The sequence below is a fragment of the Ictalurus furcatus genome, chromosome 27 (assembly GCF_023375685.1).
Source record: "Ictalurus furcatus strain D&B chromosome 27, Billie_1.0, whole genome shotgun sequence".
Taxonomy (NCBI): domain Eukaryota; kingdom Metazoa; phylum Chordata; class Actinopteri; order Siluriformes; family Ictaluridae; genus Ictalurus; species Ictalurus furcatus.
In genome coordinates, this window is record NC_071281.1 from 13,004,889 (window position 1) to 13,021,120 (window position 16,232).

A 16,232-nucleotide genomic window follows, 5' to 3' on the forward strand; every position below is an offset into this window, starting at 1 on the left:
GTAAATTATGTTGCCTTCCTCATTGACCAGTGACACCGATATGATAGCATGATTGGTGTTGCAGTGATATGAGTGTATCAAGCACAGCAGCATTAGTGTGGCTGCTGTGCTGAGAATCATCTAGCACTCTAGTCCTTGGTGTGCTTTATGTCCCTACCCAAGTAAATCGGGGCTGACAAACTGTGTATAGGAACAGACATGGACGTTAGTAATTGTACATGTATAAAGTCCAGATAGGGTAGATGCAACTAATAAAATGGCAAATGAGTGTAGAGGGCAGATAATGTATCTAGTGCAGAGGAGACAGAGTCCAGCACGGTGTGAATTTTATCAGATGTGTTAGAGCAACGAATCTATGCTAGGCTATAGGTTCATAAGGGCCACATTTGGGTCTAATCTGATCTTTATGCAAACCATTACTATAACAGTGTAAGGTCATAATTACATCTGTGCAAAAAAAAAAGTGTATAGGCAATTTTTAAAAGAAGGGTTAAACTGCAACTCTGCTTTATGCAGGACAAAACAGGACTTGGCCAAACAACCATGCAAACCTGATATCAGCTTTTTTACTATCCAAACGTCAAGAGAAAACTGTTTAATATGATTTCAGAAACAACTACAAAACATGAAAACTACTTTTACTCATTCAAACTGTATATAGATGATCAAAGTTTTTTTTTGTAATCAATTCTTTACATTACAATACTGTTTTACACCCAACAAAGTTACAAACAATGGAACAGAGAGTATACATTGTTATATTTATTACTTAAAAAAAAAAAAGTAGTAGTAATATTATATCATCTCTGGTGCTGATTGTTGCTTTTACAACCAACACATTAAAAATTAACAAAATTATAAGTGCTTGATCAATCACAGACAGTAAGGGTAAGAGCTGATTATACAGCTCTCACAGGGTAAGAACTGAATATATTCTCAGAGGGGATAAGGGTTTGGGCTTAGACATGCAATCAAAAGCTTTTAGTCCTCTTCCTCACTTGCCCTGCGGAAGTTCTTGCGGTTCAATTTCCTCCCACTACTGAAAGTAACATTACTCCCTTTTCTTTCGTCATTGTCACCTTCATCCATCCACTTTCTTTTCTTTTCCTTCCCATCCAGTGAAAGGTTATGGTGAATAGGGGCCATCTTTCCCCCTTCTTCTTCTTCTTGTTCTTCCTGTTTGTCATCCAAATGAACTAAACCAACCTCTTTTGTCTTTGCTCGGTCCACCTTGTGTGGATTCTGGCCTTCATCTTTGGAGGATTGACTGGGCTTGGAGAAGATAATCTTGTGCCCTGAGCTGCTGCTGTGGCCCTGGTTGAAAGCTGGGCTAAAAGAACTTGCAGCAGCTTCTTGGGCTCTCCTACGGTTATGGAGTCCCTGTATGAACTCATGGGCCACTTGGCTGTTTTTTCTGTCACTTGTCTCAGGAACATCATCCAGATCATAGCGGGTCCACCGCTCAGGGTTAAGCAGGTAGTCTGGTACCATCTTGGTTGATGAAGATTTCTTGGTTCCCTCTGGTTCTTTACGTTTCAAAGGAGGTGATGGTGGAGCAGGTCGGGCAAATGTACCATCGATGATGTTGTCTTCAGCCAGCTGACTTGAAGTAAGCTTCACGGCACTATCCAGCTGATCAAAGATGCTTCTGCTGCGGTATGAGAAGCCAAAACTCCCACCAGTCAACTTGAACATGGGAGTTCCTTGAGGAGCATCGCTGCCCTGCTGAACGTTTTCCTCATCAGACGAAGAAGACAATTCCTCAACCTTTCTGCTCAGGGGATGTGAGGACTCATCAGGATCTGAGTCACTCAAAGAAGCATCATCAGGCAGGTCAATGGCATCTCGATTGGACAGACTGTTGGGCGTGTCATCTCTGCCCTTTGGGTCACTCATAGTGCAGATATATTAAAGGTCAACAAGGGGCAGTGTCGAAAGCCGGAACTCTCAGAACTAGCAAATGAAGCTCCTATGAAAATGATAAAGATATCAAATAGTAGATGACACCAGTTAACTGGGACATACGACAAATTTTTTTAGCCTGTCATGATTAGTAACTGTTTTGAAATTCATGATCATAGATTAATAATAAACTTTTTTATAAAGTGCTTTAAAAGCAGCTTCTCAAGGCACTTTACACAATAAGAAAATATGAAGAAAAAAAAAAAACAGATAAAAACACAAAATGTACAAAAAAAAAACAGACTTGAATACAAAATGGTTAAACCCATCAAGAGAAAGCTAACCTTGATTTAAAAAATAAAGTTCTAAGATTTTTTAAGAGTTTTTAGGTTAAATTTAAAAATGCTTAAATTCTGTGCATCTCTAATATGAGCAGGGAGTGCATTCCAGAGTCTAGGAGCATAGGACGAGAAAGCCCTGTCCCCAGTAAACCAGATTGAGTGGAGCACAAATGACACTTGGGAGTATATAAAATTAAAAGCGCAGACAGATACTGAGGGGCCAGACCATGCAATGCCTTATATGTGAGCATAAGGATTTTAAAATCAACGTGAAACCTGACTGGAAGCCAGTGCAAGGACTTCAGTACTGGAGTGAGGTGTTCATTTCTCCTGACACCAGTCAGTATCCTAGCAGCCAAATTTTGCACACATTGCAATTTACTTAGTGTGGTTTTAGGAACAAGAAGTGCAATGCAGTAATTAATACGAGAAAAAACTAAAGTGTTGATAAGCCTTTCAGTCACAGGAAAAGATCGCATAAGGTGAAGTCTAGCAATATTTCTGAGATGGAAAAAAGGAATTCTTGACAGTATATTGCACGTGTGGGTCAAAAGACAAACTCGAATCAAATATAACTCCTAAATTTTTTGTATTTAGTTTGAAACGCCAAAAACAGAGCCGTCTACGTTTAACATTAGTGAAGCAGCCTTACGAAGCAGATGAGGAGAGCCAAAAAGTGAAACCTCAGTCTTATCGCTATTAAGACACAAAAAGTTTTGGGTCATCCATGTTTTTATCTCAGAAATACAATGTGAGAGAAAATAAAACATCCACCTTTTGACCAGGCTTAGCGTGAATAGAAATTTATAATACAGACATATAGAAAATACAGATTTTACAACAGGAATTATTTATTTATTCGCACTGGTTACATTACTGTAACCATCTTCTTCAGTGTCTGTAATTACTGTTTATCTAATCATACCAAGACCAGACATTATATGATAAATCAGGGCCACTTATCTTTACTAATAGTCTCCAACAGTCACTTCTGTATGAATTCAGAGAAACAGTGTGTGAGTACAGTTGGTATACATCACAAGACCCCAACTCTGGTCCTGGAGTGCCTCTTGTCCTACACATTTTCATGTTTTCTCAGCTCTAACACCCACTTCAACTCATGAAGGACTGTTAATGAGCTGATTAGTTGGAGCAGGGAAAACACTAAAATGTCCAGGACATGGGGTATTCCAGGACCAGGGCTCCATTAAAACCTAAGCACAGAAGCACAGTACTTCCTGTCCCAAAACTGTCACTTGTGTTAGTGTGCATACTGGTGCGCCTTACTGGGATTGAAGACTCACAGGATCTGCGAGATTCTCATTTCAGCACAGATGCTAAACTTCACACGGATCATCGCCAGTACGTTGAACTGGAGGTCCCTCTGTGAAATGCACGTGAAATGCACGTGAGACTGATACGCGTTCAGATTGTTATTGAGCATGTTCTGTGCATTCAGCGAATCTGTTAGCTAGCTAACGCCTTAAAAAGCTAACTGCCCAGCTAACGATGCTTTGCTACATGGAAAACAAAAGGTACAACAACAAAAAAATCTGACTTTTTTTTTTTCAAAGGTGTGTGTATTTCACTGGATTTAGTTTACAAACAAATTTATTTAGCACAACGAAAGAACCAAATGCACGTTAAAACAACGTAGTTTACCTCTTCTTCGTGCTGTTCTTGTAAGGAAGAGAACAAGGTATATATCGCCCCCTAGTGTACAGAGCAGTAATAAATCTGCTTCTGCGTTTTAAGTGTATAATTCTCAGTTCGTCCAACAGGGGGAGACACAGCAGTACACACGGTGTTGACGATCCAGTAATAATGTTTTGGAAGATTTATGTTTGCGCATGCGTACTGATTTTTAACTCCTGGGCCCAGTTGTTCAAAAAAATTAATTGATCCTCATTTTGTAATCCAATGTTTTGCTATCCAGGATTAGGTAATCCATCTTATTTTTGTGTCGTTTTTTTCAAAGCAACATTGGATTGGATTGCCTTGATCCAGATCCAGACTTTTTTTAAATGACCAAATCCGGATTATTAGTGCTCTAAATGGGATTACATGTCACAATGTAGGCTACTAGCTATGAAAAGAACAACAGGCAGATTAGCCAGCATGGTGTCACTTTAAATGTTTTTATTTGAAGAGACAGAAAACAGCACAATAAACAATACAAACATCTCCTTCCTTTTTCAATAAATACAAACAAACAAATCTACATTATTCACAAATACATTGGGGATATTTTGAATACATGTTTTAAATCATAAAAAGTCTAAATGTTCAATAGTTAAAAAGAAGAACTTACAGAGGTCTTCATCTGTGGAGAGCAATAAGGGACTTAATTGTTTGAAACTATTTTTGACTGGTTCGTCTCTGATGATTGTGTCATTGTAATTAATATATAGTGACCAATGACAGTTCAAATGAAATATATTATTTTTGTTTGTGTCACGATTCCCCCTTGAAGCAGCGTGCTCTAAGCGCGAATGCGCGAGCACCTGCTTTCCCGTTGTTGACCGTAGTGACATCTGGACACGTGTGTTTTGTTTATGTTTCTGTCATGTCTCCTCCCTGTTCTGTCATTGGCTGGGATTTCACGTGGGTCTGTATTGCTCTCAGCTGCTAGCAGTTTAGACGCTGATTATGTCCGCATATATACCGCGCGCCTCCCAGCACACAACGCGGAAGATTAAATGTTTGGAGTTGGTTTAGCGTGTATCATAGTCATAGTTGCGGTCCATGGTTAGAGTTAGTTCGCGCTGGATTATCCGCTTCCAGTCCCTCGACATAGTTCGTTTCTTGTTTTGTTTATCGACCTAGATTCCTGCCTTGCCCCGTGTATGCCTGTTTGCCAATCGCCTGACCTCTTGCATGTTTGTGGATTACGTTTTGGATCACGTTTTGGATTTGTCTGCCTGTCTCTCTTTCTAATAAACAACTGTTTATCCTGCACTTGCATCCGTCCTATCTCTGCACCGTCACGATTCGTGACAGAATCTTCCGCCAAAACATGGATGCAGCAGGAGAACGGAGGAGATGCAGAACCCGGAAGTCGACGCCAACCGTCCCCGCTATGGACTCCGTCCACTTCCCACAATGGACATTTATGGAGCTTCCTGATCCATTTGATGGATTTTTCGGTGCCCCTGAATATTTTCTGGTAGACTGTCAATACTATTTTGCCAGCCTGTTAGACCCTAAGCCAGAGGAGAAGCAATGGCTCCGATTCATGTGGTCCCGGTTCTTTGGACCGGCCCGTCAATGGGTGCAGCTCAAACTGGATAAGCACTGTAGGAACCTGGACAGTGTAGAACAGTTTGTGGGGGAATTCATGATGTGATTCGGGAGTCTGGAGGCGAAGGACGAGCTAGGACAACTTCTCAGGGGGGTAAGTCTGGCAGGCGAACCTGCCCTGCCGTTTACCCACTACTACAGGCAACTTCATGCAGAGCTCAACTCTGAAATCCAAGTTAAGTCTCAAGTCCCTAAGGTCCAAATCCAAGTCAAGCCTCCAGTCCCTGAGGTCCAAGTCAAGCCTCCAGTCCCTGAGGTCCAAGTCAAGCCTCCAGTCCCTGAGATCCAAGCCCAAGTCAAGCCTCCAGTCTCTGAGATCCAAGTCAAGCCTCCAGGCTCTGAAGCCCAAGTCAAGCCTCCAGGCTCTGAAGCCCAAGTCAAGCCTCCAGGCTCTGAAGCCCAAGTCAAGCCTCCAGGCTCTGAAGCCCAAGTCAAGCCTCCAGGCTCTGAAGCCCAAGTCAAGCCTCCAGGCCCTGAGGTCCAGGCCAAGCCTCCAGGCCCTGAGGTCCAGGCCAAGCCTCCAGGCCCTGAGGTCCAGGCCAAGCCTCACGGCCCTGAGGTCCAGGCCAAGCCTCACGGCCCTGAGGTCCAGGCCAAGCCTCACGGCCCTGAGGTCCAGGCCAAGCCTCACGTCCCTGAGCTCCAGGCCAAGTCTCACGTCCCTGAGCTCACGTCCAAGCCTGCAGATCCAGTTGACCAAGCTCTGCTAATATCTCCGCCTAATGACCAAATGCTGCTCACGCCCAAGTCTACTGACCCGGTCGCCCAAGTTCAGCCCACGCCCAAGACTACTGACATGCCCAGCCAAGTTCTGCTCACGCCCCAGTCTGCTGACACGCCCAGCCAAGTTCAGCCCATGCCCAAGACTACTGACACGCACAGCCAAGTTCTGCTCGCGCCCCAGTCTGCTGACACGCACAGCCAAGCTCCGCCCGCGCCACAGCCTGCTGACAGGGCCAGCCAAGCTCCGCCCGCGCCACAGCCTGCTGACAGGGTCAGCCAAGCTGCGCCTGTGCCCGAGTCTGCTGACACAGCCAGCCAAGCTCCGCCCGAGTCTGCTGACACGGCCAGCCAAGCTCCGCCCATGCCCAAGGTTCACCTGGTGACCTCAGAGCCTCAGCCCCCCTGTTCAGCTGAGGTCGTCGCTCAGCCCCCCTGTTCAGCTGAGGTCGTCGCTCAGCCCCCCTGTTCAGCTGAGGTCGTCGCTCAGCCCCCCTGTTCAGCTGAGGTCGTCGCTCAGCCTTCCGGCTCCATGGCAAACGTCGTTCCCCCCTACTGCTTCAAGGAGACCCACGCTTCTCTCCCTGGCCTTACAAGGGACTTCGCTCTGCCTTCCAGTTCAGCTGGGGTCGTCGCTCCGCTTTCATGCTCCGCCGAGGACTTCGCTCAGCCTGCCTGCCCGGCTGTGGACGTCGCTCTGCCTTCATGCTCCGCCGAGGACGTCGCTCAGCCCGCCTGCCCTGCTTTGGTCGTCGCTCTGCCTTCATGCTCCGCCGAGGACTTCGCCTAGCCCGCCTGCCCGGCTGTGGATGTCGCTCTGCTTCCCTGCTATGCCGAGGACGTCGCGCCACTTCCCTGCGCCACCAAGAACACCGTGCAGTTTCCTGGCTCTACCTGGGACATTCAGTCCAGGGGGCTGGGTCCGCCAATTAAATGGGATGACTCATGGCACTCCGGGAGGAGTGCCTTTGGAGGGGGGTTCTGTCACGATTCCCCCTTGAAGCAGCGTGCTCTAAGCACAAATGCGCGAACACCTGCTTTCCCGTTGTTGACCGTAGTGACATCTGGACACGTGTTTTGTTTATGTTTCTGTCATGGCTCTTCCCTGTTCTGTCATTGGCTGGGATTTCACGTGGGTCTGTATTGCTCTCAGCTGCTAGCAGTTTAGACGCTGATTATGTCCGCATATATACCGCGCGCCTCCCAGCACACAACGCGGAAGATTAAATGTTTGGAGTTGGTTTAGCTCGTATCATAGTCATAGTTACGGTCCATGTTTAGAGTTAGTTCACGCTGGATTATCCGCTTCCAGTCCCTCGACATAGTTCGTTTCTTGTTTTGTTTATCGACCTAGATTCCTGCCTTGCCCGGTGTATGCCTGTTTGCCAATTGCCTGACCTCTTGCATGTTTGTGGATTACGTTTTGGATCACGTTTTGGATTTGTCTGCCTGTCTCTCTTTCTAATAAACAACTGTTCATCCTGCACTTGCATCCATCCTATCTCTGCACCGTCACGATTCGTGACAGTTTGATAATGACAGTTTTTTGGGGGATTATTTATTGGGACAATCTTTTTTCTTTTTTTTTACTTTACTGTACTGAATTGCTTAATTGGTAGCCTAATGTATACTTTATCTACTTTATCACTGTAACGGTTAAACAAATCAAGTGTAAAATACAAAATAAATATATATACTACATGATACAAATGTTGTCTTATTTGACCAGTTTTATAGTTTTATTACATTTTGTTCCTGAAACCCTCCCTGAATTCACCCTTCTACTGGGATCAGGATAATCCTGATTTTTTTTTTTTTTTTGTAGCTGGGTTGATTTTGTGAGGAGTTTTGCATGTTCTCCAATGTTCTCTCCACACGTAGGTTTCCTCCAGGTTCTCTGGTTTCCTCCCACTTCCCAAAACATCATAGTAGGTGGACTGCCTAAGATAAATTGCCCATAGATGTGAATGAGTATGTGAATGTGTGTGTGTTTGGTGCCCATCCAGGATGCATTCCCACCTCACACCCAGTAATAGGACTGAGTGGGACCAATTCACCATGAACAAATTCCATGAAATCAGCCCTTTTTTTTGGCAAAAGAAACGTTTCTCTGTTTTCAAATCGCCGTGACCAAATCGTCTACACCCGCTGTCGAATAGGTCACTCCAGGATGATGCACAAGTTTTTAATATTAGTTTGTTGAGCAATTTGTCTACTTTGAACCATAACTCTAATCATAGCTCATTACAACTGAATGGATCCAAAAGCTGTTCATAGGATTTGAAATAGGCGGTCATGCAAGTTATTCGTGATATTAGTTATATCGCATTCAGAAAAGGAACTGCTAACTTTTGAATTGATATTATTTTGGGTTACTATATTTTCACAATTAATATCATAACTACACTATGTGAATATTTTTGTCACTTGTGATATAAGTTACATGTTGCAGTAAATTACATTTATTTGTCTACTTCATTTTGTCCTAAGGATAGTATACTTACTACTTTATTGTTTGTGCTTATTTAAATCAAAACTGACTCTCCATCAAAATCAAACTGAAAGTGTTAAGCAAATCTCACAAATTATAATGATTATTTATTTGTTAAGATTATTTTTGATGAAGCTTTGGACACTTTGGCATTTCCTCCACCAGCTTCATGAAGGAACTTCACCCAGGAGGCTTTTCATAAATTTACAGTGAACTGGTACTGTCATCCATTTATTTTCCATACTGCTTATCATACACAGGGTCGCAAAGGGAGCCTGGAGCTTATCCCAGGGAACTCTGGACATGAGGTGGGGGACACCCTGGGCAGGGAGGGGGCCAGCCCATCGCAGGGCAAAATCGCACACACATTCACACACTACAGACAATGTGGAAATGCCAATCATTTCAACTCCTGAAGCACGGGGAGAACATGCAAACTCTGCACACGCAGGGTGGAGGTAAGATTTGAATTTCCAGCCCCGGAAGTGTGAGGGAAACGTGTTAACCACAAAGCCACCATGCCTTGGTACTGTAATATTATTGGCAAACAGAAGCACGACTCCACTCTCTAAATTCCATTTGAAACCCTGGGATAGCAATCCCCTTCTCTTGGGTTTCTGATACTGGCACTTTTTAGTGACCGATTTTCAGTCTGACCAGCAGAGGGAGACAAACACAAGAAAAAAAAATTATTTCAGCTCTTTCTTTACAAATCAATGTGACATGATTTTATGACCCAAAAATAATAAAGTTACATTATTTCTACAGGATATTTCTACAGAAGCTGTGAACTAATCTAAAACCTTTAAGATATATTACTTTAACTAAGTATATCAGCTGGAACAAACTATCAGCCAGAGCATCTGGGGGAAAAATCAATTTAGGTCTCAAATCTCTGGCTATATGTTGCTTGTACACAGACATGAGTGCAGTAGCACAGTTAAAGCATCTGGTGTTGGAGCAAAAATCTAAACCGTGATATCGATCGATATCAATCAAAAAAGACTGACCGATTATCAGCTCCATCATTACTAAAGGAACAATCATATGGATAAAGAATTGCAGACGTAGGTAAAAAGTAAAAGTAAATAAGCCTATAATAGATGAACATTTATTTGCCACTGTGATTATATAGGGATCCCAGGTACATAATGCAACACAGGAAGGTATTTTCAGGAACTATAGTCTATAAGTTCCAATTAAACCTATTATGCTATGTAAACCATCTAACTGAATATATGCTACAGAGCCCTATAGTGGACTGACATACCATTCCTGTATTCCCAGGATAGGCGCTGGATCCACCACAACAATGACCAGGATATAATGTTTACTGAGGAAGAATGTGTGACTTTAATGTATGTTTACTGAAAAACTAGACAATTGTGAGGTCACTGTCTATACTGTAGGCTGTGGTAGCACTGTAAAAGTGCTAGTACTGGCATGAATCTCTCAATCACCCTGTTAGCAAACACACCGTCTTTATATTTTAGAACATTTATATTTTAGCACATAAGTATAGGCTAATACTTAAACATTCAATAAACCTAATTTCTTTAAGGTCATAACAAAACCTAACATATAATGATTTAAAAAAATAATAATTTTTTAATCAAATTGAAATATAATCCATTAATCACTGTCTATGCTAGCTCAGCTAGTGTAGGTCCTCAGGTAAGATACATCATCACCAAACATTTCGGGAAATTATGAGAGAAACCCAAAATAAAAAATTCCAGGCTTTTTTTTCCAGAAAGAATCTGACGTGTTTAAAACCACTCCCATTTCAGTACACCTTAGACTGAACCTCAAATGGCTCTTTCCTAAACATCGAGTGCACTAGATAGTATATTCAGTAGTACAGCGCATATGTAGAATGTAGTGCACTTGTCAAGGGAGTATGAATCGATTTAGGAGCCAACCTTCGCCCTTGTCGCTGATTTAGGAATTGGATGTATGAACTGGAGTAGCTATAGTGAGCATTTCCGTCCCAGAAAGTAGATTGTCGATAAAATGAACTTGTCGAAGCTTTAACAGCAGGATGTTTTGTGGTTTACCGGAGTGAAAACAAACAAACAAACAAACGAGCAAAAACTCGACGAAGTGCTTTCTTTTGGTGAAGATGAAAAGGATAACGGGAAAGACGAAAGATGCCACTCTTCTAGAGATGACCAACAAAGCGGACGCTCATGTGGAAGGTAGCTAGTGAATGCGAAGTAGATACAAAAGAAGCTACATTTTAACACAATTTCATGTTTATGCCTCTGACATTACTTCAGGAGAGACAGAGTTGTTGGTGTTTTTTGGTAGCGAAACAGAGCCTGACATTGGTCGTTTAACATATATACAAGCTAACAACGTATTACATATATAAATCTCCAGTATACAACTGGCATAAAGTTAGCTTGACGTTGGACGTTCAAAAATTTAAAAGGTGTGCATCATACCTTTCAACTAGACGAACACTTGTACAGTCACACAACCAACTGTAATCATTCCCTTCAAATGCTATTGAGCTTTAAATTATGGTATATTTTGTGTATGAGCCCATGCAGTAATAAAATACATGGCAATTTGTATATATGATTTAATAGCTTATTTGAATAAATATCAAAAATCTAAAAGCTGTGCGTTGTAGCTGACACCTACATGAACACTTGTACCATTGGGTAAATGATTGTAAGTCATTCCCTTCAAATGCTATTGAAGTTAGAAACGTGTTTAACAATGTCGTATGTAACTTTAGAGACGGTCCCTTAATTTCCGCATATCTGCGAATATCGAACGTTCAACGCCAAGCCAACTTTATGCCAGTGAATATACAGGTGATTAGCTGTTTTCCCTTCCTCCCTACGTCCCTAAAATAGCCTCCGTGGTCTGCTTGGTTAAACCCTACACAACCTGTGAAAGTTTACACTGGGGAGCGGGTTTTCTCACAGGGTGTGTTTGGTTCCGAGTCCCAAAACGCCTCCCTGTTGGACACGTAGTGCACTAAATAGGATGTGGAAGCAGTTCTTTCATATGCTATGCAGTGCTTGTACAGTATGTAGGGAGTTGGGTGTGATTTGTGATTCAGCGTTTGAGCACCTGATTTCACTACAGTAGTGCAGGAACAGATTTTACTCCTCATCAGGAGCACTAATTATTATTTACGACAGTCCAGAGGGCGGCAGTATATTTGTGGCATATATGAAGAAGAAAAATCTCACATGGAAGGCGTATTTTAAGGACACATGGGGCACTACAAAGGGTGTTGGAGCCATTAATATGTACCGTACATCGATCAGCCGTACCATTAAAACCACTGACGGGTGACGTGAATAACAGAAAGAAAGTTCTCGAAATTGATGTGGTGGAAGCAGGAAAAATGGGCACGTGTAATGATCTAAGCGACTTTTATAAGGGCCAAATTGTAGTGGCTAGACATCTGAGACAGAGCATCTCCAAAACTGCAGGGGTTCCCGGTATGCACTGGTTAATACCTACCAAAAATGATCCAAGGAAGGACAAACGGTGAACCGGCGACAGGGTCATGGACGGCCAAGGCTCATTGATGGACGTGGGGAGCGTTGGCTAGCCCATCTGGTCCAATCTCACAGAAGAGCTACTTTACTGTAGCACAAACTGATGAAAAAGTTAATGCTGGCTGTGATAGAAAGGCATCAGAACACAGTTCATCGTAGCTTGCTGTGTAGCCGCAGACTGGTCAGAGTGCACGTGTTGACCCCTGTCTACTGCCAAAAGTGCCTACAATGTTACTTTGATACGTACCACCTACCTAAACGTTGTTGCAGAGGGAGTGGCCTCTTTCAGCAGGATAATGCACCCTGCCACACTACAGAAATTGTTCAGGAACGGTTTGAGGAACATGATAAAGAGTTCAAGATGTTGACTCGGCCTCCAAATTCCCCAGATCTCAATCAGATCGAGCATCTTCGGGATGTGTTGGAGAAACAAGTCCGAGCCATGGAGGCCCCAACTCAGAACTTACAGGACTTAAAGGATCTGCTGCTAACATTGTGCCAGATACCACAGCACACCTTCAGAGGTCTTGTGGAGTCTGTGCCTTGACCGGTCAGAGCTGATTTGGCGGCACAAGGCAATATTAGGCAGGTGGTTTTAATGTTATGGCTGATCGGTGTATGTAGTGCCTTTTATATAGGGAAATGGGAGGCATTTGGAATCATAGAACACGGGTAGCATAACTGTACACAGTGCCTTCAGACTCCGTGTGCTGCTGTATGGATCCACTACAGGAGATGTAATTAAATTCAGATTTTACTTGATCAAGTTATCCTAACCCAGATGGGAACCAAGTCTGAATCACCAGAGACAGATCAGGCAGCTGAGGTCATGTTCTATTCTGAGCAATGCGGCTGTGCTGATATTGTAACATCTGTAAAGCGACCTCATACAGCATTTTCATTCCTTTGGGCATGTGGCTGTGACCGAAATCAACCCCTAAAATATTCTGACGTTCAAATTAACAACAACCTGAAATCTCGTTCCTGGGATGCACTGATGGTATACTCACTATGAGGCCTGAAACAGTGGACTGGATCATGTTTGATTTATTTTATTTATACCACAGTGAATACTCAAATCTGATCGGTCAGAAGGTATTTATTTGCTGATATGATGATGCTTTCTGTAAGGAGACTTTATTTAGTTTTTTATTTATTTATTATTTTTCTTTATTTAGTCTTTATGGAAGGAGTCTCCAGTGTCAGTGCTTTTTAAGCAATTATTACGTTTTCCACCACAGGAACATCTTTAGGACAGAGAAGGTTGTGCTTTCCAGTTTCTTGGTAACATGATAAGCTGCATTTTTTTTGGTCTTAGTAACGTCAAGAGAGAGAAAAGAGACTGCTAAGGGAGTAAGTGTTTCGGCTTCACCATGGTGTGACTTCTGTTCTGACACAACATGGGAGTAAACACCCCTCTTATCAAATCTTTCAGTGTGAATCATGGCTAATACCTTTTCCACTGTATGCAGTGAGGTTTTTTTTTTCTTTTCAGATCCGTCAACATAATCTAATAAAAGATGGCCTCGAAGGAGTATAGGCCAAGACTTCAAACACAATCCGGATGATTGTAAAAAGTCAACGAGTTAATGATTGCCGTCTATTCTAAAGGCTGTGCTATTTTACTGCCTTCCGCTGATACTAAAATTATGTGGTTAGCCCTGTAGTCGTTGAATTCTGTAGTATAATCCTCTGTACAAGTGTCCCAACCCACTAGTGAACTCTATGGAGCTGGGATGAGTCAGCAGCAGAGAAGCTGTTGATCCAGGTCTCTGTGGCAGGTTGATTAGTGTTCGTTAACCATGCAGCATTTGGGAGAAGTGCTAGGCCATGGAAAACCTCAGCCAGATCCCCAATCTATTCAGCAGTGCTGCAGTGATTTAATCTGGAATATTAAAGATGAGAAATAAAATGCAATTAAGATGCACCATGGCCAAAATTCTAGGTTGAATATTTTTTCTCCGATTTTGACCTCGACCCTTAGCTGGGGTTACTGTTTGTGCGAGTTTCTGTGCTTTTTCTTCCGGCTTCTCCAGTTTCCTCCCACCTCCCAAAAACATACGATTTAAATTCCTGTATATTTGCCTGATGCTGCTCAATTTAACACCAGAAGTACCACCTTCAGGAAAGTTAATAGAGAGCACAGTTCATATCACATTTCTAAAAATATAGTGAGGGTGTGTGTTTGGGCCCCCACGTGACCACCACATTGTTGAAAAAATTGCAGGAGACTGAGCAGAGCGTAACACTGAGTCATATTTCAGCGATGAATACCTTGCAAGATAGCAGGAACACATGGATTTTTCTCAGCAGTACGATAGAGAAGTCTGATCCCATTCTAACCTCTGTGGTACATGTGAAATGCTGTGCTGTTGACAGCAATCAAGCTAAACCAGGCAAGCATGACTAGCCTAGGCTTGTTTAAACAGAATTCAGCACACTCTTAAGTAAGGATCTTCCTGAAGTACTTGTGTTTAATGAAGTGACTGAGTGTGGTGTCATCTGTTTCCCCCTTTTATCTGTCCATTCTCTAATCAGGACAAACCATATGGAGACCATGAAGCATTCACATTCATGAACCTCTTATTGTGTGTGTGTGTGTGTGTGTGTGTGTGTGTGTGTGTCTGCGTGTGTGTGAGATAGAGTATCTTTTCATTCTTCAGACTATAGTTGTTTGACAAGAGGAAGACTTGGAGCAATATTAAGTGTAATTCATTATTAGTAATTAAAGCATCCATCATCATCCATCATCCACCAAGTCTCTAGTTGGATGGATGAAGTATTCTTTTTAGCGGTAATACTGGACTTATGACATTTTTGCCAGCCTTCAGTTCTCAACAGTACGTTGTAATATGAGATGTGTATTGTGTCAATGAAGTCTCACACTTGCTAGTAAAATCGGTGTAAGATGTTCTAAATATCTATTCTAAAATTTTTAATGAAATAATATTGAAACATTGGCCTAGTCGTGTAGCCCAAATAAAACCTTTCAGGGCAAACAGCAGGCGTCCTATGTCTGTTTACTCTGGCATGTGTCTTTGAGAGTAAAGCAAACACATCAGAGACTAGGAGCAGAAGAGAGCCAGAGTTGCTATGGCAACAAGACTCAGTAATGGAATTTTCTGTTTTATAGTTGTGATGATCTTTCTAGTAGCCAGCTGGAAAGTCAGACATTTACACACAAGGGTTGTATAAAAATAAGTGTGTTTGGAGCAGGAATACCAACAGACCTGATTTATTAATATACTGTAAATAACAGCACATGAAACCTGTTGAATATCCTGCATCTTCAGTAACCACTTTTTCCTGGTTGGGGCCACAGTGTATCCAGGGACTACTCCTTGAAAAGGTAAGGTGAGAATAGGCCTTAGATGGGATGCAAGTTCATCGCAGGGCACCATGCGCGCACACACTGACACAATCATTCACACCTAGGGACAATTTGTCTTAGCAGGTGCACCTACTGGAATATTTTTGGAAGGTGGGTTGAAAAACTGGAAACACTCAGGAAACCCATAGGGACACTGGGAGTACGTGCAAAACTCTGCACAGGTAGTAACTGCTATGCTATTGTGCTGGTCTTTAAAATGATGTCATGTGTCTGGGCATTTGTGGCTGTCTTTAATTCTGTGCTAGCATTTGTTCACAAACCTACTGAAAAACGCAAGATTATCTTGATCATATTCTTTTGCGAAATGTCAGAGATCTTGTTGGTAAATGATTCCAAGTGATGCTATAGATACCTATGTCCAAATTTTCTGCATGAAATTGTCAGCTTTAGTTTTCACCACTTATTACAGCACTTTGAACACATTACCACATCCTTTAGAATAACCCCCAACCCGGCATGTCCGATACGTCAATCAAACGTGACCAAGAAACCAAAAATAACACTTTGACTTAGCGAAATGTCTGTTTACTGACAGCACCCAAAACCACACACACCAAGGAGCT

At 42.5% G+C, this 16,232-nt stretch overlaps 3 protein-coding genes across 6 annotated transcripts in view; 1 reads left to right on the plus strand and 2 right to left on the minus strand.

Moving 5' to 3' along the window:
- Nucleotides 1-16,232, minus strand: part of ano9b (anoctamin 9b) — a 34,733-nt gene that overhangs the window by 15,948 nt on the left and 2,553 nt on the right. The window lies entirely within an intron of this gene.
- Nucleotides 622-4,185, minus strand: tssc4 (tumor suppressing subtransferable candidate 4). Of its 4 annotated transcripts, none has more exons than XM_053616807.1 (3): nucleotides 3,906-4,185; nucleotides 3,548-3,627; nucleotides 622-1,969 (listed from the first exon to the last, which is right to left on the minus strand). In XM_053616807.1, exon 3 carries the CDS (start codon nucleotides 1,894-1,896, stop codon nucleotides 982-984), a length of 915 nt encoding a protein of 304 aa, XP_053472782.1. In that variant the 5' UTR covers nucleotides 1,897-1,969; nucleotides 3,548-3,627; nucleotides 3,906-4,185; the 3' UTR covers nucleotides 622-981. The 4 variants fall into 4 exon arrangements, with proteins under 4 accessions (XP_053472782.1, XP_053472781.1, XP_053472780.1 ...); XM_053616806.1 differs by having other exon boundaries at nucleotides 622-3,234; nucleotides 3,531-3,627; XM_053616805.1 differs by having other exon boundaries at nucleotides 3,531-3,627; nucleotides 3,906-4,184.
- ano5b (anoctamin 5b) overlaps nucleotides 10,642-16,232 on the plus strand; it is a 34,661-nt gene continuing 29,070 nt past the window's right edge. The window contains exon 1 of the mRNA XM_053616800.1: nucleotides 10,642-10,952. Within this exon, the coding sequence (XP_053472775.1) occupies nucleotides 10,877-10,952 (76 nt within the window). The 5' untranslated portion in view covers nucleotides 10,642-10,876. The remainder of the gene's footprint in view (nucleotides 10,953-16,232) is intronic.